Raw genomic sequence first — 26,418 nt, forward strand, 5'->3', positions numbered from 1 at the left:
AAAAGCTACACACCATTTATAACTCTTGGAAGCCGGAGATATTTCACAGTAAAACTAGGCAACCTTTCTGTCATGCATTACTCTCTCTTTCTTTCAGTGATTGCATTTTTTTGCAGGCAGACAGACATTTACGCAGACGCATACACACATGCATGAACATCGGCATACGCCACACACATGCATACGTACACACACATGCACACGCACACACACACATAAACTTCACAGATCCTTTGTCTCCAGTTGGGATGTGATGAAGACACAGACAGAGAACATGGCACAAACTCATCTCGACTCATCAGCTTACTTTCTGGAGCTCTCAAACAAGATCACAGACTTTCAAAAGAATCAGAAAATTGATAGGAAAAACGTTAGTTGCCTGTCTTCAATTTCGATTCTCTGTAGTGTATTGCTGGCCAATTAAATTGAATTTATTTGTTAGCTCTTTCATTGTTTGTTATGAGTTATGTCAGCTCTTCAAATCTCATTCATCGGTTCTTTCATTTGTATTGAGAGTATGTGCAGCTTACACGGCTGAGGTACGGTTATTGTGATTGAGTGGGACTGATTGAAATGATCTATGGAAACTTTTTTCTCCATATAAATTCGTTCGTATATATATTTGGTTAAGTATGGCGCATGTAAATAGCATTTGGTTCAAATTCATTTTCTGCTTGTTAAATAAATTGAAACTGAATTTGTGAAATTAAAAAACTGATTAATTGAAGTGGTTTGAATAATTGTAGTGATTTGATTGATTGATTGATTGGTTGATTGATTGATTGATTGATTGACTGACCAACTGATTGACTGACCAACTGATTGATCTAATGTTTTCACTTCAGAAAGAAGACTATATAAGCACTCTGGCCAAGGATAAAATAACATATCTCAAGAAGAATACAGATGTATGTAGTTGACGTCGTCATTATCGTCTTCGTTCTTGTCACAATCGTAGTCGTCATCGTCTTAGATTTATTATTGATTGTAAAATAGTAAAAAATGTAACTTGTTTGTAAATTGTATTTATAAAAATGAATTAATTAAATAAATTACTTTTTAAGTAATTTTTGTTAAGGATTTTAAAAATAATAGTTAAAAAGTTAACTGCAAATAAAAATTTGAAAAAAATTACTAATTTATTTTTCTAGGCCAAGAAGTTATATGAAAACAGGTCTTTAGAAGCAGAACTAGCGGACAACACATTGAAAAAAGCGAAAACAAATGAAAATTCCTACCCCACTAAGGAATGGGATAAGGTGAGAGGGGATTGATTGATTGACGGAATGAAACGAAAAAATGGTTGAATGGATTAATTAACTGACGATGACAGGATGAATGAATGAGTTATTGAATAAATGAAAGAGTGAATGAATGAATGAATGAATGGATAAATGAATGGATGAATGAATGAATGAATGAATGGATGAATGAATAGATAAATGAATGGATGGATGGATGAGTGGATGGATGAATGGTAATTACAATCTCGGTAAAGTTTTTTCACAAATGGATTTTTAAATGCCAATATCTCCAAACTGAATGCTTACAACATCCGTATTAGTTTAAAGTCAATACTAAATGCAAACATCAGTGCTTTCATTGCCCATATATTATTTATAATACTTTGTGTTGTAATAATAATAAAATAACAATATAATAATAAAATAATAATAATTATTATTCAAACGTTTTGTAATTCTTTTCCAGATCGTGAAAAAAGCGGCCAAAGCCATTGAAGATGCAGCAGCAGCAGGTCCAGGCGGTTTTAATAATCCTTATCTTAATGTCACTTTATGTAATGCTAGAATGAAATTAATTTTTTTATTTAATAATGAAATAAATACTTGCGATTATTATCTGTACGATGGAATACGATGACGCATTCATCATTTATATAACGCATATACAGTTGCGTGCTTAGAAATTTTTTTTTAAACGCTCTATAGTGAGATACATTTTCCATATGCAGTGTTGGCGCGATATATATATACAGGAAATGTTACTATTACATATTCATGAGATGTGACTATTACATATTCATGAAATGTTAATATTACATATTTATGAAATGTTACTATTACATGTTCATGAGATGTTACTATTACATATTCATGAAATGTTACTATTACATATTCATGAAATGTTACTATTACATATTCCTGAAATGTTACTATTACATATTCATGAAATGTTACTATTACATATTCATAAAGTATTATTGACACAACTTCTTCAGATAAATTGTACAAAGACCTGGTGACGAAATTGGAGGAGACGAGGAAACTATGGGAGAAGGAGATGAAGGAGTACAGCATTGTTTGTATTCATTAACTTTATGCTATATATATCGATAGTATATATTAGGGGTGGGCAAACTTTTTTAAGATTTGTGGTTCCTTTTTGGTCATAATGTCTGACCGACGAACTTCACGGGCCGTAGTTTGCCCACCCCTGATATATATCATAAAACTATATATCACATTTCTTTTTATTATTAATTCAAACTACAGATTTAAAAAAAAAATCTGTGTATATTTTTCACGAGTATTTTCATACATTTCCACTTAGATTAGCGGCATGTTTATTCAATTTTAAACATGATATCTATCATTAAGTAATGATATACGGATTGATAGATTGATACACTTATGTTCTGAGAACAGAACAACCTTAAAATTATCAAATAAATACACGCATTCATACATATCCGATTATAACATAAGAGTAGAAAGTACTTGTCTACACATACTTTCTACTCTAAATAGTATTGTATTGTATTGTATTGCATATGTGATAGATATTGTTTGACATATTTAATAGTTTAAGCGTTAAGACGACTAGCAACTATTAAACGTATAATATGATGGCAATTTTTAATTTTAATTTATTTCTACATGTCTCGTGCCTCCAAACGATTCAGATGTGTGAACAGATGGACGAAAGCAGGCTGAAATTTTTGATGGAAAGCATGTGGGCTGCTGTTAATGTAGTATCAAAAAACTGCCTCGACATTGATAACGTTTGTATTGTATTATATTAATTAATACTGTTTATTTTTCTTAGTTTAATTTGTTGTTATATTCATTTAGTTGTTTTATTTATTTTTTCATTTATTATCTACTATTAATTTTGATTATGTTTTTTTTGAGTTGGGCTAGTAATGGTGATTCTGAAATGAAAATTCATTTTTAATTTCAGGGCTGTGAAGTTATAAGGCAGTCCCTTGAAAATGTCAGCATTGATGGAGACATGAGGATGTTTGTCGGCAGGTGTCAAACTGGGTCTGAGAAGCCTGGTTGGAAATTCATTCAATTATCATTTTTTTTTACTTTTCCTTATGTCATCATTCGACATCAACATTCTGACAGATTTCTTAATAATTTTTTCCTTCTTTCCTATATTTTCTCCAATTTAACACCTGCTAACTGTTTGATTGCTGCCTGCAAAAAATGTAAATATCACTATGATGTAACAACGGCTGATTTGTTCAATTAAATTAAATTAATTAATTAACTTAATTTAATTCTATTTATTCAGCTCCAATGAGGTATGAACCCTACCGATCTCAATATTCCTCATCAGCGCGCGTCTAACAGTCAGTATTTTTATTTGTAATTAATTTACTTATTAATTAATTAATTTATTTATTAGCTATTTTTGATGATTCACAAATTAATTTTAGCAAATATATGAAAGTAAAATAAGATGCACTAACATAACAACTTATAGAAAAAAACCTCTGCTTTATAATTCTGATATTAAGATTTTAAGAGCTGTCCAAATAAGCAACAGCATTTTAAGAGCTATTGTTGATCAAGAATGAATAAGTGCTTCACTGAAAAATGATGAGTTTATTGGCATTGTTCCTCTAAATTTTCTCATTCTCTTTCTTATCGCTACGTAAAATGGTAATGTTCTCCACATTTAAAACTATTCATGACGGGCATTTGTGTGGAATAAAGATAAAATATAATATTGTCATCAAATTTTTACTTTTTTTCACAGGCTGATGAAGATGTATGTATGTTCCTCCTTGGTTCTAAGATAGGCTGCTGTTGAAATTTACTCACAACTCATGTATGACATACATGAATAAGCACGAACGCACACTTTACACACACTTTACACACACCACACACACATATATATATACACATAGTGTATGTGCTTGCATATTGCCTTATTAGATATATTTTTCAGTTCTACTAATTTATTAGGCGGTTGATAGGGTGATAAGATATATATTTGTAAATTCTTTTTTTATAAATTGTTTTTTTCATTGCCATCTCAAAAATTCTGTGAATGAGGACCAAATGTCTTATTGTAGATATGTGTGAAGTTACTGTTTCTAGCTGACAAAACGCGATATAATCTACGCTCAAATACATGTTCATCTTTAATTGTTATTTGTCGAATGTTTCAACTCAACCTTTATATCAGTTTTTTTAAATGAGTGACTTAATTGTTGAACAAGTTAATATTTTAATCTATACATTTGTTAATTAAACAAAGAAATGATGAGATCCGCGGTGTAGATGTGCTCAAGCAGATATAATTGATCAGATTCTGTGATACATTTATTGAAATTAAACAAACATTGTACATGAACGAACACTAACAAAAATTTGTCTACTTGTCTTCTACTTGTTCACTTGGTCTTATACTTTAATTGAAATTTTAGGATTGACTTGGAAAATATTGTATAAGCGATGCATACATTTTCATCATGTTTTGAATAGCTAAAGGATAAATTCCATCCCCACAAATTTATATCAACATAGTTTTCGTTATTACCATCATGAACTTTCGTCTCCATTACTCATTTTGAGATATACGCACATAAATGGACGAAGGTAATGCAATCTTGCAGCAAATTTGACGCAAACACAACACCGTCCGTACTGAAACGCACAAATCCTTGAAAGTTTTCGCGGACGCGTGTTCATCTGAATTATTTCATTGCATGTGTTTCTTGTTCCCTTGCGCACCGCAATAAACTTTTGTATAAACTTCATTTCGAGGCTGCTACGTCCTAAAGTTTTTGGAATTTATTTTCCGCGTTTAAAATTTTTTTCCTTAGGTAATTTTTACCAGTTATTCGTAGGTCAGCAAATTCCCACCACATCCCATATAGACTTCTAATATATCGTGCGATCACAAAGGTTCAAATGACCTTTATCGGCCTCAACGGACTTCCGATTACGCAGATTATCGATTTCAACATTTCTTGTCCGATTGCGTCAAGTTATGTCGACAAGCCAACCCTGTTGAGAAATCTTAACGTGTGCACGTCGGAACTTACGAACTGATTATCGGAAAATTTTAAATTAACAAAGCCTGAACGATGTTTGAAACAATAGAGCAACATTTTTTTATTCATTTACCCACATAAATCATATGTTCGTGCTCAAATGAAGCCGACAGACAGAACATAGAACAAACAAAAACAATAACGTAATATATATATATGTATATATATATATAACAAAAAATAACATACTTATAAAAAGAGTTATTTGAATAAATAAATAATCAAACAATTATTTAATCAATAACAAAATATTTATCTATGGTGACGATTGTGACAGAGCGACAATAATAAAGAAATGCAAGAAACATAAACGAATAAACGCATGAAACAACTTAGAAAGTAGTGAACAATTCAGCTGAAGTAGTGAACAATTCATTCAGCTGAACAGCGCAACTAAACATACAGAAATTATTAAAAATAAAAATAATAGGAAAAATTCTAATTATATACAAACGATGCTTATGTACAGCAGAGCACGCAACGATTCAATGGCTCAATTAGACATTACACGTTGCGATGACGAATAATATTTTGATTAAACACATTTTAGATTAAATCATTCATTAACCTAACTGAATTAATTAATTAATCAGAGAAACAAGCAACAACGAATAAAGAAATACAAAAACAGAATAATCAGTTACACAACAACAAAAAACGTGCAAATTAATGGTGAACTGTTATTATATCGATAAGTAAATTAAACAAACAAACAAACATGAGAGGACAAACAAAATGACATTAAAGACACAATTTGAATGAAGCCAACGGTTTTAAAATGATGTTCAAATTTATATCCCTAGTGTCCATATCAAATGATGAAGTGGGTAGAGTGAACTTAGTCTACATAGCATATAATAAGCCGTATAATAAATTATTTGTTGACCACCAATATCGGTCCAACGTTATCAAACCAGAGAAAAACAAAACCTAATGAACATCATCAACATAACAGTCTGTTAAATTAGCCCAACACAATCCCTGTATATAAATAAATAATCAATGTCTTCATAATCTACCCATCCATACATCAGTTGAATGAATGATCATCATTAACATTACATTTTTAACAATATGAAACCATCCGACCAAGTACATCAAACTGTGAGGTACAGAATTTGTGAAGAACAAGAAGAATGTCGACCACAAACGATATAGTTATTGTAATTTCTTAACATAAAATTTTCAATCTTTGTTGCTGTTGTTACAAATCATTTAGTTACACATACATATATATCGTACAAACCAGATGGAAAATAATAAAAATCTTAATAAATCATTACTAAAACAAAACAACGATTTAAAACGGTTAAAACCCTACATAGCTAAATAAAAGTTACAGGACCAGAACAATATGAACCAATAAAAGTTAGGCAAGTTAGTGCCAGTGTATTGAAATTAATCAGTCTCTGGCACACTTAAGAAGCATTTTATCGACATTGTGAAATCCTTTTATGAAAAATTCTATTTGAAACAAAAAAGTTTCAAAAATTAAACGGCAGAGAAACAAAATGGTCGGTCAGATAAATGAGTATGAGGTATGAAGTAAATGAATTAAAAATTTGTATAATAAACAAACATTAGGTTACTGTTATTATGGTTTACTCTTCGAAATAGCCTTTATCATTATTACATCTTATTCACGTGACGAACAACACTCATTAAACTGTTACTCTTCAACAGTTATAACCGATTATGCACACAAAGATAAACGAATAGACAGACATACAGACCTCAGATGACAAAACGTCACATAGTAAGATGACAATTCATCCACGGAAACTATTGTGTACACATACATACACAAGAACAACACACACAGAAACGAAGACACAACATACATGTGTCTGATTAAAAAACATGAAACAATAAATTAACATTCTCTATTATTTAAGTTTTAATAACATTTTTGAATGAAAAAAAAAACAAATGGCTGATAACAAGCAAAAAAGTAATCAAATCAAAAGAGGATAATGCAGTAACGCACCAGAAAACATTCATATCCAAATATGTTTATAATATACAAAACAAAGAGGAGGTAGTTATTTAGAGATATTGCGTTCATTTGACATTATGACATCTCGGAAAGTTCACAATTACAAAACATCTGAAATATTCAATCATCCGCGTGCAACAAGAACGAAAGCAAACAAATAACAGACATACACACGTACAAACAGACAAACAAACAAACGAAGGAACGAACAAAAAACAACAGCACAGAAGGACAATTATTCAAAAATACAATAGCAGCAATGAAAATTGATAACAGCAAGAGCAGGGATGACAGCAATATCATCAATAAATTGTTAATAGATATAGAAAAAAAAATTTGAAGAGATGATGGTATAATGTAAAAACATTCAATAAATAACTTATGAATCATTTACGCAAAGCATCAATTAAATCAACCAGTGGGCTGGCTATCTCAGTTCTAATTACGACAACAGCATGTTAACTTATCAGCCAATTAAGCATTCAGATATATAATAAACATACGGTGAGAAAGAAACGGAAACGCAGTGTTACTGAATAATATTTTTGCTTTTCTCCATTAGGATTTTCTCCATTTTCTCCATTCTCCACTACTCATTAATCAAATCACCCATCGTTCTCTGTGCCAGTCAGTGAGGCTTATTCGACCAACCAACCAACCAGCCAGCCATCACCTTTGACCTCAACCAGGATCAGTCAATCAAATCAATCACATTGTATATACCAACTATTCAATCAATCAGCACACGAACAAAGACATCAAACAAGTCAGGAGCGCTCTCTCTCTTTTTCTCTCTTTCAAATATATATATATATATATATATATATATATATAATATAAATCGTAAAAGTTTTTTGTAATATTATCTTTATGTCATCTATTATTTACGAAATTAATTCCAATAACGTGATACAACGTGTTATTTTTAAAAATTATAGGAGAAAAAGAACTACATAGCAACCAATCTATAGCAGCAAGCTATAACTCGCTCAGACAAACATTTAAACAGATGAACCAAGCGTGAAAATCGTATAGAAAAATGTATATAACATTCCAGTATCCAGTATTCATCCATTGATCCATCCATCCTCATTCACAAAACAGAAGAAACAAATACGAACTATAAAAACACAAAATAAATAAATTAATTAAATTGACAAATGAAAAATCTAACAATTGGAAAAAAAAACATAGCGAAAATAAAAGCCATGATAAAAAGAAGTAAAAATTCATCACCGGTTTGATGTCCAACTTCCCTGCCACCCATGCGTACAAGCAAAATTCATCCATTCGTACATTCTTTCATTTGTTCACTGTACCAGATTCAGTACCCATTCGTACATGTGCACTAAATCGTACTAATAACAGTAAAAAACGCCGACTTGAAACTCACAGGGAAACGTTAAGTCTAATTTCTTTTAATTCATTAATTAAATTATTTTAAGTTAATAATCACGTTTGGACACCAGATTGAAACATAACCTAAATTCCAAGGAATTATTTAACAAAATTCTCCAGCCCATCCATCCATGAATAACCATGGAAGTCAGTAGATGTTCACACACACACACACGCACACACACACACACAAACATCATAAACTGAAACTAACAAGAAACACACATGTACACCCAATTTTCCATCACACTCAACAATTGTTTTTTTATCAACTTCTCTTATATCAACAATCTAATTTTTGCTACAAATACTGGTGATGCATCTTATTAATTAATTAATTAATCAATCAATAAAATTATTAATTGATGGAATAACAAACATATAACTAGACCACAAAAAGAAAAGCATTGGAAGATAACTGTTACCCTGTAACAGCTAACTTGAAAACCTCAACAAATTAAAAAATTCTCATTCAAATACATCAAGAACGAAATCGAAACAAAGAAAACACAATAGAAGAAAAGAAAAGAGATGAACAACACAGCAAAGACCAAAAAAGCCCGCGCAAACCCTGGAAAACACAATACGCATGCCATAGATACAACAATACAATGCAGAATACGATGTGATAAGATATGAATTATACAATACCATAAAACGCAATACAGTACAATACAACACGACAAAAACAAAAATAATTAAAAAACACAACACCATATATATATACGGTACATTAATGAGATATATATACATACTAAGTACATATAATGTTACAAGCAAGGTAGAAGAAATAGACAAATTTAATCTCAATAATCATGAAGTCAATAAAAGGATGCTCGTCGTCATAATGATAATAATAAAAATAATATAATAATAATAATAATAATGATAATTAATTTAAAATTAGCAGAAGCGAATAATAATTGACATAATAATAATAATAAAGAATTATTATTATTATTATTATTCAAATAGACGAATGAAGAAAAGAAAGGATAGTCATTTAAGAAATTGTGCAAGCAAGAAAAATATAATTAACAATAAGCATTGACAATAGTAGTAGTAGCAATAGTAGCAGCAGCAGCAGCAGCAGCAGCAGCAGCAGTAGCAGTAGTAATAATAATAATAATAATGAAAAATAATAATAATAACAACAATACAGCAACAACCATAATAATCATACCAGCACAAAAATATAACAACAGACATATTATCAACCCTGTTTTGACATTCAATGCAATCTATATATACAACAAAATTTCTAGAATAATATAAAAAAATATAATAAGAATAATAGTGTCAATCAACTGCACATCATAGCATTAATAAGCAATATGTAAGAAAGCATTAAATTAATTAATTATTTAGTTAGTTAGTTAGTTAAATAGCAAAGAGGCAACAAATGCAATGCAGAGAAATTTTCAAATAAATAATCAGACTACTACTACAGATAAACAGACAGAGAGACACACCACAATAATTTCAATTTAAAATTTATGCAAATATTAAAAATCTATGTTTTTTTTCTATATAAAGAAGCAATTTTAAGTTATTAATCTGAAAAAGCAACACAAATTTGTAGATGAATATTGAAAATCACTAAATTTTTTAAATAGCATCCATCACCATTCCTTTTATTTGCATTAACCACAAAATTCATCATTCATCCAAATCAGCAATTCAACGATTCATTTATCCATACATCCATCTATTATTCTATACGGATATGTATCCACCACTTTACTTCTGCCAACTTCAACACCAACGTAACTTCCACTAACCAAATGAAGACGATAAGGGTGAAAATGTTGACAGAAAAACTACATAGACAGAAACCACAGGAATAAAATAAACAGTGAATAACCAGATATATAAGGTAGACCAACAAATAAACAAAAGCTCTCTAAAAATGACGAATTAAATTTATGAATGGCTTAGTTAAATATCAGGTCAGAGCTTCAATGAATGATTGATTGATTGGATAAACAAATGAAAAAGTGAAGGAATGAATGAAGGAATACATGGATGCAAGCAATCGCACTCAACATACATAGTAGTCCATACATTCATGTACTTGAAAATGAATATAATATGATATATCGGGTTTATGAATAAATATTCAACAGTCCGATCAAAACTATTGGCAAATTTCATAAACTTACGAGAAAAATATACACAAGATATTGAAATGAAATGATAACCGAAACATACACAAGAAATTGAAATTAAGAACAAATGAAAGCAGAATTCTAAAGAATAAATGAAGGTACAGAGTGAACATAGTACTTCCATCACCAGCGTTTATTTGTTGGTCGAATCAAATTTTTTTCCATTCATTTTGTAATGTGGTCTGTGTCATGTCTGCGAAAAAAGCAGCTTCCATCATCTTCATAATCATCGTCGCCATCAGTTATCATCCTTCATCATCCTCATCAACGTCGTCAGTCATCACTATCATCATTGTCACATCAAAAATGTATTAATTGACTTGCAGAAGTCATCCCACACACACATACACACACCACACACACACACACACACACATTACAAACACACACAAGTAAAAAAAATAGAAAAGGTACACCCTGAAATAAAAAAACCAGTAAATTTCAATTAAAAGAGACCCTCTAGATGTATCAAATCAAACGTAGTAACAATAAATATAATAAATTTATCAACAAGCATGGAAAATAAAAAAAAACTTAACCAACTTATAGAAAGATAAAAACAAACAAAAGAACGATAATAATTTGAACATGTAATTAAGTTTAACAAAACAAAAGCGAGCAAGCAAACCACACGTGTAGCTCTATTTTATTAGTAGTAGGCAATGATGACAAATGAATGAATGGATGATTGAACAAAAAAAGAAGTGAATGAACATGAGAAAATGAATGAACGTAAAACGTTAAAGAAGTACACACAAACAAACTCACACATCCACACAGGCCATAGCTTATTATGATGTTACCAATAACATCACAACAACACAAACAACCACTACTTGAAATAACCCCCCCCCTGCTAGACTGCACTTAAAAATGACGTTTAATACACTCTTGTTTATTTATTCTACGCATGTATACAGTCATGCACATCAATGCATGCATGCATGCATGTTATGTATGTATGAAAGTATGTATGTATGAATGTGAGCATCATGTGTACATTCAATTCAGATAATTCTAACAGAAAGCAATCCTTACCCAAACAAACTCTGAATTATAAAGATAACTGTCTAAAGAGCAAAAGTTAACCAGAGCACACATATACAAACACAAACACCCACACACAAACACCCACACACACACGTACGTGTTTATGAATGACAACACATACGTGTTTTTACAGAGCAAAACAAGAATAAATAAAAACAAACCAGATAGATGTTTGCACACATATGAACACCAACCAAATACATAAAACTAAAACATCATTGAAAAAACTTTACAAAAGCTAAATTTCATCTACCCATGTAAGAACTATTGTAAAATAAAAAAATAGTAAACAAATAAAGATGATAAACCAAAATTTATGACGTAACAACAAAAAAAGAAATTTTCGACAAATAATCGGCCAAAAATTATTTAATCAATAAAATTAATAATTATTTAACTAATTCATTAATTAAAGCATCCACTTCCATCTATGGATAATAACATTATATCAATAAGAGCTATATAGAGGGCAATAACAACAACAATAATAATAATTTTAAAAAATATGTTTATAACGACAATAATGTTGCTATTGTTTTTAACAACTGTTCGTTATTCAGGCATTTGCTAGCTAGTTCTTATGTTACATAATATTGTATATTATAGTTTTTCTTTTACAAATTAATCAAAGAATTGTTAATATTACTTATTATTTTTTTTAGTTCAACTAGATAAGACAAAATGCATTAAACAAACCCAAGCACACTAACAGTTAATTGCATTTAAAATTTTTCAATAATTACAAGTATTAATAATTATAATAATAATAATAATATAACAAATATTAATAATTATATAATAACAACAACTACAACAACAATAAAAATAATATTAACAATATACCACAAACTTAAAAACAATATATTAATGTGCAATTAATATTCAATAATCAGAAATATAATCAACAACAACCTTATAATAATAATAATAATAACAATAACAATAATAATAATAATAAAATTAATATTATTGATGAATAAAAAAGTAAAGAGCAACAATAATAAATAAAATAACAACAATAACAACAAATTAAAAATCAATAGTAATGTTAGAATTCTGACAAAAGCACAATTATATATAGAACATATATATGTATATAGAGCATAAATTCAATAAAGCAAACAAACAATTTATGGTGCTCATAGTAACTGATAATAATTACACACACACACACACACACACACACACACACACACACACACACACACACACACACACACACACACATGCATAAAAACAGCCATAACAACAGTAAAAGAAAGAGAAACAATATAAACCTTAGCAATATATTGCATTATAACTCATTCCAGATAAAAATAATGAATGGAAAACATAAAAGTTTGAACATTAACATCAAAACATGATCAGATATATATATATATATATATATATATATATATATATATATTCACATATTTTATTCTATAAATTTAATTTTTCTCCTTTATCTGCTATTTTTACCCAAAAATACAAAAACAAAAAAAAAGATTCCCAGAATAATGTTCCGGACACACACAAATATGTACTCGCGCGGCATACACACACACGCATGCACATTTATACATACACTTGATGACATCATTACAATCATTTTATTATGCAACACTCATTAATGACATCACTGTCATCATCCAACTTCATAACTACAGATTGCCACTGATTGCAAACCTGTCGCACAAACCTGTGGCAAGCAGATAAAACCAAATAAAGAAACATCACATCAGCCAATAATCATCAAACACTGGATAAAAAAACACATCAGAAAAAAAACATCACGCTGCACTGCATTGCGTTGGCACAGACAGAGAGAATGAAAAACAGGTAGTTAAAAAGACAGACGGACGGACAGACAGACAGACAGACAAACAGAGAGACAGACGGGGAAGTGCTCAAATGTGATGCCCTCAGGTCATTCTCACTCATCAACTTTGCACCTACATAAGATAACAACGCCTCTGCACGCAATTAGATTCATCAAGCCTAAAAAACAGCATTCAAAATTTCACAGAAACTATTAAACGCCTACAAACTACCACCCACTAACACACACACACACCACCATCCTCCATAGAAAAGCAGCACTAATGTTCAACACTCAAATGTTCAGTGTCAGTGAGTTTTTAAGATGGAGATATGAACATTGCATATTAGATACATCCGACTAGTTTTAAAACATTCAACCACATATTCCTACTAGAGAAACAGTAAAAAGAATTAATGGGCGAACAACTACATTTTCATAACACAGCCCCCCACAGTTCACTATGCATACATTCTAAGCTTTGATATGCCCACAGACATAAGCATATACAATTAAACCATTCTTAGTAATGACAGCACAATTAAACATTGTGTGCATGCATGTACTAATATATAAACATAAGTAAAGTACAAAAGTATATGTAGAAATACTGATGTATAAATGTTATTGTGTGTATGTGTAAATATTATAATTATGTATTAATTAATTAATTAATTAATTGTGCAAACAAAATGTTTTAACAGGTATGCAAGACACACAAAGTTCACAAAAACACAAACACCAAGACACAAACACGAGACATACACAAGTATGCACACTATATACATACATGCACATATACATACATCATGCATATGTATATAAACAAGGAGCATGCAACATGTACACATCATGAAACATTTTGAACATTATGATTACCATCAATACAGTCATTAATCAAGATTGATCAAGAGTTGTGAGTGAAGCCAACTGAGTAGCTCCCTTGAGGAAAGTTGAATCCGGCGAGCAGATGATGATTGGTGAAAGGAAGTGGTGTGTAGTCGGGGAGGTGAGAGGATGTGGCATGATTTGTGGAGGTGTAGAGGAGAGAGGTGGAGAAGAGAGAGGGGAACAATATGGAGAGGAAGGCTGAATCAGCGAGATAAACTGTGATGTTTGTAGTTGTTGATGGAGATGAGCTTGTTGTTGTTGTTGTTGATGATGATGTACATTTTTTGCAACTTGCAACAACGATGTTGATTTGTGTAACAGCTGTTGTTGTTGTTGCTGCAACAATTTCAGCACTTGGTGTTCGTGGGAAATAGTTTTCTTCACTTGATGTTTCTGAGGTGATTTGAGGAACGGTAAGTGCTGTGGAACTAATTGTTGATGTTGTATTAGGATCTGCGGTATAATACTTAGATGTTGCTGTTGCTGAGTAATTTGTTTCTGTTGCTGTTGTTGTGTTGTTGTTTTTTGTAGTTGTTGACGTTGATGTTCTGGCTGAATGACTTTAGGGGTGAAGGTTGGTTCTTTTTCTCCTTCCAAATGCTTAATTGCCTCAACAATTGTTTCCAGGTTGCGTCTCGACATGGAGTATGTAGTCAATACCTTAGTGTCGTTGTCTACAATGGCATCTGTGATGTTGTTATTGACGGTACCGATCAAAGGTTGGGATGTTTGTATCGAGCAATGAACTTCATCTTCCACAACACCATGCACAGCTGCTGTCTGGCCCTGAATAGTGTTTTTAAACGTTCAGATCCTGTAATAAGGATGTAAATGATAATTGGCAACACAAAAACCTAACAGCTTCCACAAAAACAGCATTATGTATTCACCAGCATGTTAATTGTATAGCAAAGATGCAGACACTAAAATACATATATATAAACATATACCAATTACATATATGTAATCCTAACAAAAACCAATTCATGATTGAATGTCTGTCTAGCACACAATCTTAGGCAATAAAATAGTTCTACAAGTAAAAACTTGCATACGCACAGATATTTGTATTCTTTTTGCAAATTCTGTTTTTATTTTGCGTCAGAAAACTAACAGCTGAACATGTTAGTAAATTAAAGCATGCTTGGCTTGGGGTGGGCATAATCAAAACCATGCTGGTAGCTTTTTAGTCCATTCAACAATTCATTTCATGTGGGATTTTTTTTGTCATATCTTTTTATTAAATGCACTCAACTCAGATTGTTGATAATGCTTCATAAACTCAAGCAGTTCCTGATGTGAATTCATAGGATAAGCAACCCACAGTTAGAAGCATGTGATATGTAATGATTTCCATTTGTAATTACTACTTTCTTACTTCTACAATTCCTTTAAAAAAAAATCGTGACCCATAACAAAACTTAATACATGGATGCACAAAGGCATATATTTATGTTAATGATACATACGCCCACATACTTTTTCAACCTTTTAATATTAAAGGAATAGATACATCAAATAGGATTAAGTGTGAGAATAAAGAAAAAAAGAAGAAAGGAGATAGGGAGATGGATAAGAGAGAAGAAAGGAAAGAAAGAAAATAGAGGAAGTTTGATAGCTATAGAATACCTAAGTGAATATTGGATACCTAGGCAAAACAACACAAACATTTCATAGGACTGACCCAGCCATAAATTTCATTTTAAATGATAAATATGATGCAAAATTCATTTTTCCATTCATTCATTCATTCATTCATTCATTCATTCATTCATTCATTCATTCACTGAGAAAATTCATTCCAATTATGTAATTATGTAAAAAAATAAAAAGAAAGAAGAAACATGTGTGGATGGATGCTTTGATATTTGCTTCATAGCATCATTAGCAAAACAAACAACAAAACACGTTTAGACGACATTTTCCCCGAGATCGGGGGTTGCCATTTGGCTACCTATGATGAAACCGAAATACCCCTCGACGCCATCCACATCTGTCACTCGCCTCAGTATCACGCAACCCCGCTTTCACCCTGTCCTTCTCCACCTGCTCTCTCCATCCCAATCGCGGACGACCCCTTCCTACCACTCCTTCAACCTCGAACTCCAACGCTTGCCTAATCCCGACCCTTTCATCCCTTCTCAATACATGTCCATACCACCGCAATCTCGATCTCCTTATCAATGTCACAATGTCCTCATTCAGTCCCATCATTGCATCATAGCATCATTAGCAGTTGATATAAATTTATGAATAAAAAATTTCTCAAAATATTTTATAAAGTCTTGGCTACACATACACACACAAACATTTGATAAACTCTTGGCTACACAAACACACACACACAAACATGTAAGTGCATGAGCAAATAAAAATATATTTTTCACTCAACACAGTTGAACATACAAAGCATGAATCCATCACTGTGATCTTTAGTATTATTTAATGATAATGATAAAACATCCTTCCTTATTTATAAAAGAACAATCATCATCAACAATGTAACTTCTAGTACTAACTTGTTATGCTAAATTAAATTCAAAGATAATTTCATGTTCAATACATTTTTACAACCAATCATTATTAACGTCAACCATTTTGGATTTTAATGCACCTCTGCATAAAATCAAAAAGTTATATTTAATCTCTACGGCAGCATTCTATATTCAATCACATTCCAGTCTTCAAAAATTCATTCAAACTACAGACTTAAGACACACTGGAATCTTCAACATAGGTATATTTGTTTGTGTATCTGAACTGAATGCTACTCACAGAATAAATGTATTGAAGTGAAAAATACACTCTAACAACATTTAAACTCTTTATATGAAATTTGAAATAGCCACATGCTACTGTCTAAAATATGGGACATAACTGCCTAGCAATGTAGAAGACACTACAAACTAACAAACAGGAGCACAAGCTCAGAGACACATGTTGGCATACATAAACATAGTAGACATGTACATTTATATGTGCAAATAACCACCAGCATCAGACATTTATGGCCATGAAAGTGGAGATAAACACAATTAATATACTAAAGTGATGCCTCTACACATAAAATTGCATCAGCATTACATATGTACATCCTAACTTTATGCTCCAACATGTTTTATGTATAGTAACATAAACTTATGTAGGAGTATATGTATGTATGTATGCATTTATGCATGCGTGTGTGCGTGTATGCATGCATGTGTAGGACTGTATTGTGTATGACTGTAAGTATGTATAAGCTGTGAGAAATAGTTAAATTAAAGAAATTAAAAAAAGATCTAAGGAATTGTAAATGATAAACCTCATGCAAACTAGCATGAAACAAGCAACAAGAATTTATTGGACAAACAAATTATTTTCTTTGATGTTAATCAGCAATTGTATTAATGCTACACTGATATATAACTCTGCCTTCCCAAGCATTTTGTCAATCAAACATTAATGCATGTTCCATATATGCATGTTACCAATTTTACTTGAGAATTAATAACTCTCAGTGGAAGTTCAAACTAAATAAGCTATATAAGAAAATACAAAAAAATGAAATGACTTAAAATTGAAGAAACATATTACTAATTCATTGCATCCATTCACATCACATAGCATTCTAACCTTCAAGTAAGCACACAAAAGCATGTGCACATATTACACAGTTTATATTTATATTGTAACCGATTTTCTATACAACTATATCCTTTCTTGAACAATACCTCACAATATAAACATAGCTAATAAAAGAAATAACATTAACTGCAGCAATAAAAATAAACATCTCAATGAATGCTTCAAATATTTTGTATTTATATTCAACAGCTAAGAAACATTCTCAATGTAAAAAACTTGAAGAATGTCATTGTTATTTGATGCATATTAAAGAGCAGAACAGCTAACCAGTTAGTTGCAGTCTATGTTGCAGACTTAGTCAGCGTGGGAGCGTGTAGTAGTACTATTCTCAGACACTTTTTCATGAATGTAAAAAACGAAGCAAAAGAAGATTAGTAATTCCCATACACCACAGCCTGATGACAAAATTTAAATAAAATTCAAACAAGCATAAATAAGAAACAGAGAAAGTCCTTTTATAAGAAAGAAAGTTTGAAATGAGAGTTATAAAATGGAAGATGATTAACTAGGCATGGCTCACAATTAAAAACTCAAGGTGATAGAGGTTGTTGTTAATAGCCAACAAATCCATACAGTTGTTTCTGTTTATAAAAATTAAAAAAATATTCCCATACCAAAAGCTATTCACATACAATACACTTTGCTTTGTATGCTCAGATGGTGGTTATTCAGCATGTCAGCGTATCAATGTAATAGGCTACCATTATGACTAAAAATTAAATCTACTGGCAGTTTAAGCATGTTTTTGAGGATGAAATGAATACAATGTTTAATAAATTACATTGTATGTGCACCTTATTAAAAATACATTATACACTCACAAATAGCCTGAAATTTTTTGCATCATCAATCAACCAAATATTCTTCTGTACATTATATTTTAATATACATTATTTTAGACATTGTTTTATGCAAGTTGTATAAAAATCATGGTGTGTAAATCTGAAATTCTAACGCCTTCTAGCATTAGACTAAACTTCAACCACTCCACTCACTTTATCTTTTCAATGTTCATTCCAAATGTATGAATCAACCATCCCATCCTATCTCAAAGCAAACAGCTTCATATGCATTACCTTGAACAACCAGCCACATGAGTGTATAAAAGCAAAGAATACTTAATAACTGAGCAGAATCACCAGCACATAAAAACTAAAACAAAGCTATAATGATGTGTAGTATGATCAGGCTTTAGGACACACACACACACACACGTACACACACACACAAACAAACGCAAACACACACACGTACACACACGTACACACATGTTTACACTCATGCTAACATTCATTCATTCATTCATTCATTCCTTCATTCATTCATTCATTCATTCAGTTAATAATGCAATGTGTGTAAAGAGTTGATTCATATCTATCCATGTGTGGTGTGTGTGAGCGTTGTTGAAACATCTGAAAAATATTTAAAAGAGAATAAATAACAATAATAAAAATACTATCAACAGTAATAGCATATATTAAATAAACTGAGCTATCTCCCACCCTATCTACTCCTATTAAAGCCACTCCATGCAGCACATGAACAAAATGAAAGAACAAACAATGAGATAACGGTGCATTCATAAAACATCTGAGATGATTATCCTCATCATTGTCATTAAATGCAAATCCACAGAGTAAAACACATTCAGGAGACAGTTGCACATTTCATGAATGTAGCTGTTGTAAATGTGTGCGTGCATGCGTGCGTGCTTGAACCAGCAGAACCAATTTGAAAACATATAACTCTTTAATGTATAATTAAAATTAACCTAACAACACAAAAACTGCTATATGAAAGTTATTTCAAAAAGGATATGAATGGGTAAACATCATATAGCACAATCACATCATATATAAACATAGGACATAAATAAATACTCACATCAACTGAACTGATCATTACAGAAACTTCCTCTTTGCTGTTTTCATTTTTGTCAGTATTATTTTTATCAATATTTTCAATTTTGTTATTGTTATTAATATTATTATTGTTAATGTTATCATTATCAGTGGTGCTAATGGCCAGAAGAAGAGCACCCTTATTGCTACTCTTACCACATCTACCAGCAGCATCTTCACCTGCAACATCACCATCAAGGCAATGATGTGACTCATCAATGACCTTGCCATCGTCAGATTGATGCGTGGAAGATGTTGTAACACTCAGGAGAGATGTACATGGTATGCTGCTCTGTGCAGATTTCTGAACTGACATCAATGCTGACATTGGGGACAGAGATGATGAAGAAGTTGTCGATAATAACGCCGACGATGATGAAGAAGTTGACGATGATGTTGATGATGAACATTTGAGAGCAACTTTGATGCTATCGAGCTGTCGTTCGCATGCCAATCTTTTCTTTCGTTCATCTTCCAGCTGACCCCTCAGCTCCTTGACCAACTTCTCCATCTTGTTCACCATTAAAACGTTGTCAGTCTGATAGTATGCATCTACTTTTCCTTCAACGATGAGTGGTGAAACGATGTTGCTGACATCACTATCGTCACTGGTGCCACCACCACTGTTCATTCGCTTTCTCTTGACAACCATGCGACCATCCATCTCCTGTTGAACGAGACACATCAGTTTGGAGTTCTGGTTGAGAAGGTGGGCTTTCTCACTTTCCAATTTGGCAATGTGTTCAACAGCTTGATGCAGAATCACTGACTGATTAAAAAAATAAATTGAAAATTTAATTTTAAAATTTAATTTAAATCTTGAATAACTTCTTATAGTCATAATGCAGCAAAACTGTTAACAAATTATACTAAATAAAAGAGCATATTAAGTGAACCCATATTCTCATAACAAACATTCATTTAAATATATTTTAAGCAACAAACATCAAAAGGTAAATAAAAAAAATTGAAAGAACAAACAAATACAGCATGAAAAAGTTGCAGGAAGCAAACAATGCAGAATACAGAAGACAATATGGGCAATGTTTTAATCAGCTGTGAATGATTACCAAAGGTCCTTTAGCCACATCATTTTCAGCAGCAATACACTCCATAAAATTTTCTCCTAATAACAAAAGTTACATAAAAAAATAACAATTCAAACAACAGACAACTACAGTTAAATATTTCAGTCTGAAATTAAAGTTTCCAATGTCATAGGTTAGCATTTTATTGCCTGTTATATTAACAACATGCAAGACATTGTCACAAAAATTTCTTCATGGACAACAGAACCACCATCCTCACCACCACCATCCTCGCCATCATCATCATCAGCACAATCCTTATTACCAACCAACCAATTTGGCGCTTACATATATTTTCATTATTGCATACACTTTCTCAAAGAGCATTGTCTTTCACACCATGCCAAATATATGTGTGATAATGTGAAACCTTAAAAGCTGTAATGACACCGTCATTTTAAAAAATATATGCACTACTTTGCTCATAAAAACAGTAGTGAGAAAGATAGCAGAGAGAAAGATAGTACATGCCTGTGCTAATGTGTCTTTATTTACAAATCTATTTACTCAGTTTCATAAGCAAACCCTAAGGAAAAATTAAAGTAAATACTATGTCAGCAGCATACATGCTCAAAAAAATTAGCATTGGCTGGCAGTAACCCTCAACTTGCTTAGCATCAACATCAACACCATTCATCATGATAGGATAAAAATGAAAATCTTTAGAAAATTGAAAACATAATTTTGATAAACCTACTACTACAAATAATAAAAAAACTTACGGGTCACTTTTCCCAACCAACTCACCTCAAAAATATGCCTAACAGTTAAAACCATTAACAAAATGCTAAAAGCTAACAACAAATGCAAATGAGGAATAATCTAAATAAAAGAAAAGGACTCCACTGATTAAAAATTCCCAACAGTCTGAAAAAAAGTTATGAATTTCTTTCACTATAAATAAATGTAAGGTACAAATGGGTAACAAAATAACCGAAGTTAATTAATCAATTGTAATTTAGACAACCCTAGTCCACAACCAAAACACATGATGTTCCATAATAAGAAAGATGTTTCTGAGAATTTTGCTTTAAAAAAAGAAATAAAAATAATAATGAAAGTAATAAAATATAAAAAATATATAAAAATGCAATTAAAAATTAAAAAGTTGAGAGTCTAAGACCACCAGGAGTATTGTAATGTTCAAATTTATGACCAGCCTTCAAAGAGCATTTGCTGAAATTCAACTTTTATATTACCATTACAATAAGTAAGCATTGCTGTAACGGTGTTATGTAACTATACAATCTTGATGACAGCTCACAAATGGAAAATTCTTCATTCAGAAATTTTTAAGAAGATCTAGCAATAAAATTCAATTGAAATTACAGAGAAATCTATATTCTTTCCATACAAAATTTCAATGAAACTAAAAAAAATCTTAAAAACAAACACTGATAGATGGAAGTTAACTAAAATCAACTGTCATATAGATACACAGAAGTATGTAGAGATATATGAAACATAATAGAAGTAACTGAAAGATTTAAATAATAAGAATGTAAACACAATTCTAAACAGCTAAGAAGCAATTTTTTAGCATCATGATAAGAAGTATCTATTTGTAAATAAATGCACACGTAGACAGACAAATAAACAAACACACAGACACACATCACTGTGGAACTGTTGATCTTGTTAAATGCCAGTTTTAGTTTTGTGGTTGATGCTGATGGCACTTAAGATATTGGTGATATCAAATTTGCATAAAGGCTGTCTTCAAAAAAATTGATACAATAAAATATAAGCAAACACATGACACACACATGAAATCTGGGTCTGAAAACTTAAAGATGCTGATGTTAAATAAGGATTGTTTTACTGCTTACTAACATTGGTGATCTTTTAAAAATCAAAATATATTAATATAAACAATGTCATTTAACTCTTCCAGTTCAAAAACAAGTTCAAACATTAATAAAAACAAATTTTTTGATGTTGTATAAAAAGAATCTACATCTAACATACAAAAAAGACATTTCCTCTTTAGAACATCTACACAGTATATAAATGAGCAAGTTAGTTTATCACAAAAAGTGAATACAACATACTAACATTTAATGAAACAAAGCAGTTTCAAAAGCAAAATATATAAGCTACATACATACAACCACAGACAGAGACACACACACACACAAACAAACAATCACAGACAGAAAGATATAATACCTTGCTCCTCTTGTCATCTTCAGTGTCGGGCAAGAGTGCCTTGAGTTGTTGGAAGCCACTGTTGATACTCTGCATGCGTCTCCTCTCATTGCTGTTCGCTATCTCCCGTCGAGTCTTTTTATCGCGCTCCAGTGACAACCTCGAAGTCTTCTCCCTGCATATGATCATGTCAGCTGAACTTAAACATTCACTCATTCAATCAAATCAAATTTTAAATCAAAAAGAAATCTGACTTCAGATCAAGACTTTAATTTAACATTAAACGGTACTCAACTTGGCAAAGTTGATAATTTTAAACTACTGGGTGTCTTTATAGACAATAAACTGAATTTCAGGAAGCATATTGAACACACAATCACAAGGCTTCACACTTTTTATGGAATGTTTCTAAAAATTAAACCTTTTTTAAATAAGAACATTAAGAAAATTTATATAACTCAACTATTTTTCCCTATCTTTATTATTATAATTTAGTTTGGGGGAATACAAATAAAACAGAACTAAAATATTTAATACAAAAAAGATATTTCAACAGTTCCATAAATAAAAATATATTTTTTGATAACCAAATTATGGCTGTTTATGAAGTAAATAAATATAAAACATGTTTATTAATTTTTAGAATTATTCATGAAAATAATAGACTAAATAAACACATCATAAATTTAATTGAATACAATAGAATTTCAAACACCCGATCTAATGATAAACTTTTAATTAAAACAAATTTAATATTGAATAAAATTAGTGCTTGTCAGTTTTTCTATTATGCACTGTTGGTTTGGAATGGACTGCCATTTTATTTGAGGGCTTTGACAAATTATAATGATTTCAAAATTCAATTAAAGACCTATTTCATATGTTTGTCATAATGTTTTATAATTTTTTTCATATAGTTACTTTTGTTTTATACATTTTCTTCATTGGGTTTTGTGCTTAGATGTATGCGCATGGGTGTTGTGTTTGAATGTTTGTCTAGGAGATGTACAATTGGAAATTACTATTATATTATTAACAGCCAAATAATGTTTGATCATAACTATTTCCGTTATTACTTTTTTATGTGTGATCAATTGAATATGTGACTTTAAATGTATGGAATTGGATGTTTTTGGGGTTGGCTGAAAAAAACACTCGTGGTTATGCTGGACCTTTTTTTTCAAAATTATTTTTTAACGTTTGAAAAATAAACGGATAAAAAAAAATAAATAAAAATAAAAACAACTTTTGCTTTGAAGTAGATATGATCTGAATGTTTGTGTATGCGTGTGTGTGCGGTGCGTGTGTGTGTGTATGTACTCTTTCTATCTATACAATAAATGCTTATGACAATTTAATTAATACTTGTGTGTGTATTCCTTTTTCTAATTCACCCAAATTTTAAGATAATAATTGCATTTAAAACATGAAAAATGAGAGTGAAAGATAAAATTTCTGCAAGCATTTGTAACTGAATCATTCAAGCAGGATAAGTACTCATAGGAGGTAAAATTACATCAAAACTTAAATAACATGGCACTTTATAATGGATGATTTTGATAAATTATTTAATTTTTTAGCATTGTAGTAGTATGGCAAAGTTGGGAAGAAAATGTCTTCAAAGTAAATTTTTCATGTAAACTTGCAAAGAAAATGAAATTGAACGAAAATATGCAAATGCAAATAACCATTATGTACATCTCATTTGAAGTGTACAGAAACCATCTTAAATGAATTCATCTTGAACCAAAAATATGAATTGAAAATATTTTTTAAAGAAAAATATTATGGCACTGCCAGTGAGTTTCATGTGAAAGTACTGTTCATATTTCATTCTAAAGAATGCCTGTTATGAAAGAAATTAAAAGCCTTTATATATAATTATATACACAGAGTTTGAGTTTCTTCAATTGAAAACAGATTGCTTAAAGAGCCTTCCTGTAGAGTTCATTAAAATTTATTCAAATCTACCATGAAGAATCCATAAAACAGCAACATGTATGAAACAAATTAAACTTATATATTAAATTTTTGTTTTATTAACTCAGTGCTTGCTAAATGAAAATATCTTCTCTTTGTTGAAACCTTGTTATTGTTGGTCACCAGCATTGAATTGAGTCCTAAGAAGCTAGTTGAATCTTTAGCCACAATTCTAATCATAACTGAAATTAAAGGATCAAACATTGATACCGTAAAATACAGATCAAATATCAGAAACATGCATAAACAAGAAAAAGTTTTTTATATCAACCTCTAATTAATTATAACAAACTTTATTTTATGAGAGAATAAAATAATAATAAATAAATGAATGACAAAAACAAAATACTTTTATAATTTATAATTCTAAAAATGCATTCCGAAAATGAAAAAATAATTAAGTGAATTTTGATCAAAATGGTGATTAAAAAAAACAAAGAACATTTCATGTTTGAAAGAAAAATTTATTGGTAAGTGATCAATTCAAAATGGCATTGCATTGCATTTCATTTTGATTTTATTTACATTTGATTTGACAAATCTTCAAACATATCATGATCAGAATTCTGTTCAACAAACATAAAATGACATTTCAATTTAAATATCTGTCAAATAAGTAATTTATTATTAAAAAACAAATGCACAAATTGATAGACATGGAAATAAATAACTTTATTTATGGCATTGGAAAGTCTAGACAAAATAAATATACAATACATACAACATATAGATACATACATACATACAAAACATATACAATATAATATATACACGTGTATGTACTGGTATGATTGCTAGCATAACATAACATTAGAAGACTTTCCTATTATAAACATAATGTCTGGTGGCGCGTGTGAGTAATCAGCTGTAAGTTGCATGCCACTTGTAAACGTCAAATTTTCACTTAAATTTGATTTCTGTGCAACAAAGATTCGAATACTCATAGATGACTACGCGCTAGACATTATAATTGCAAAAAAAATTTAATTCTTGCGACAGAAATCACAAAATTTAACCAACAATGTGCGGCGGATAAATTTTTTATTCCCAATGTAT

The 26,418-nt window shown here is 30.7% G+C and overlaps 3 protein-coding genes across 3 annotated transcripts; 1 reads left to right on the forward strand and 2 right to left on the reverse strand.

Moving 5' to 3' along the window:
* Positions 1-274: 274 nt before the first annotated feature.
* On the forward strand, positions 275-3,596 carry HELRODRAFT_176725 (hypothetical protein; the record flags this gene model as incomplete). Its single annotated transcript, XM_009024077.1, has 7 exons — positions 275-370; positions 1,152-1,259; positions 1,711-1,756; positions 2,240-2,319; positions 2,924-3,022; positions 3,202-3,298; positions 3,541-3,596. The coding sequence occupies 7 exons, from the start codon at positions 275-277 to the stop codon at positions 3,594-3,596; spliced, it is 582 nt and encodes a 193-aa protein (XP_009022325.1).
* Positions 3,597-14,624: 11,028 nt separating this feature from the next.
* HELRODRAFT_176726 (hypothetical protein) lies at positions 14,625-17,733 on the reverse strand (the record flags this gene model as incomplete). Its single annotated transcript, XM_009024078.1, has 2 exons — positions 14,625-15,404; positions 17,719-17,733. 2 exons carry the CDS (start codon positions 17,731-17,733, stop codon positions 14,625-14,627), a joined length of 795 nt encoding a protein of 264 aa, XP_009022326.1.
* Positions 17,734-20,045: 2,312 nt separating this feature from the next.
* Positions 20,046-23,571, reverse strand: HELRODRAFT_176727 (hypothetical protein; the record flags this gene model as incomplete). Its single annotated transcript, XM_009024079.1, has 2 exons — positions 20,046-20,915; positions 23,404-23,571. 2 exons carry the CDS (start codon positions 23,569-23,571, stop codon positions 20,046-20,048), a joined length of 1,038 nt encoding a protein of 345 aa, XP_009022327.1.
* Between the last annotated feature and the right edge of the window lie 2,847 nt (positions 23,572-26,418).

Source organism: Helobdella robusta (assembly GCF_000326865.2).
Source record: "Helobdella robusta unplaced genomic scaffold HELROscaffold_39, whole genome shotgun sequence".
Classification (NCBI taxonomy): domain Eukaryota; kingdom Metazoa; phylum Annelida; class Clitellata; order Rhynchobdellida; family Glossiphoniidae; genus Helobdella; species Helobdella robusta.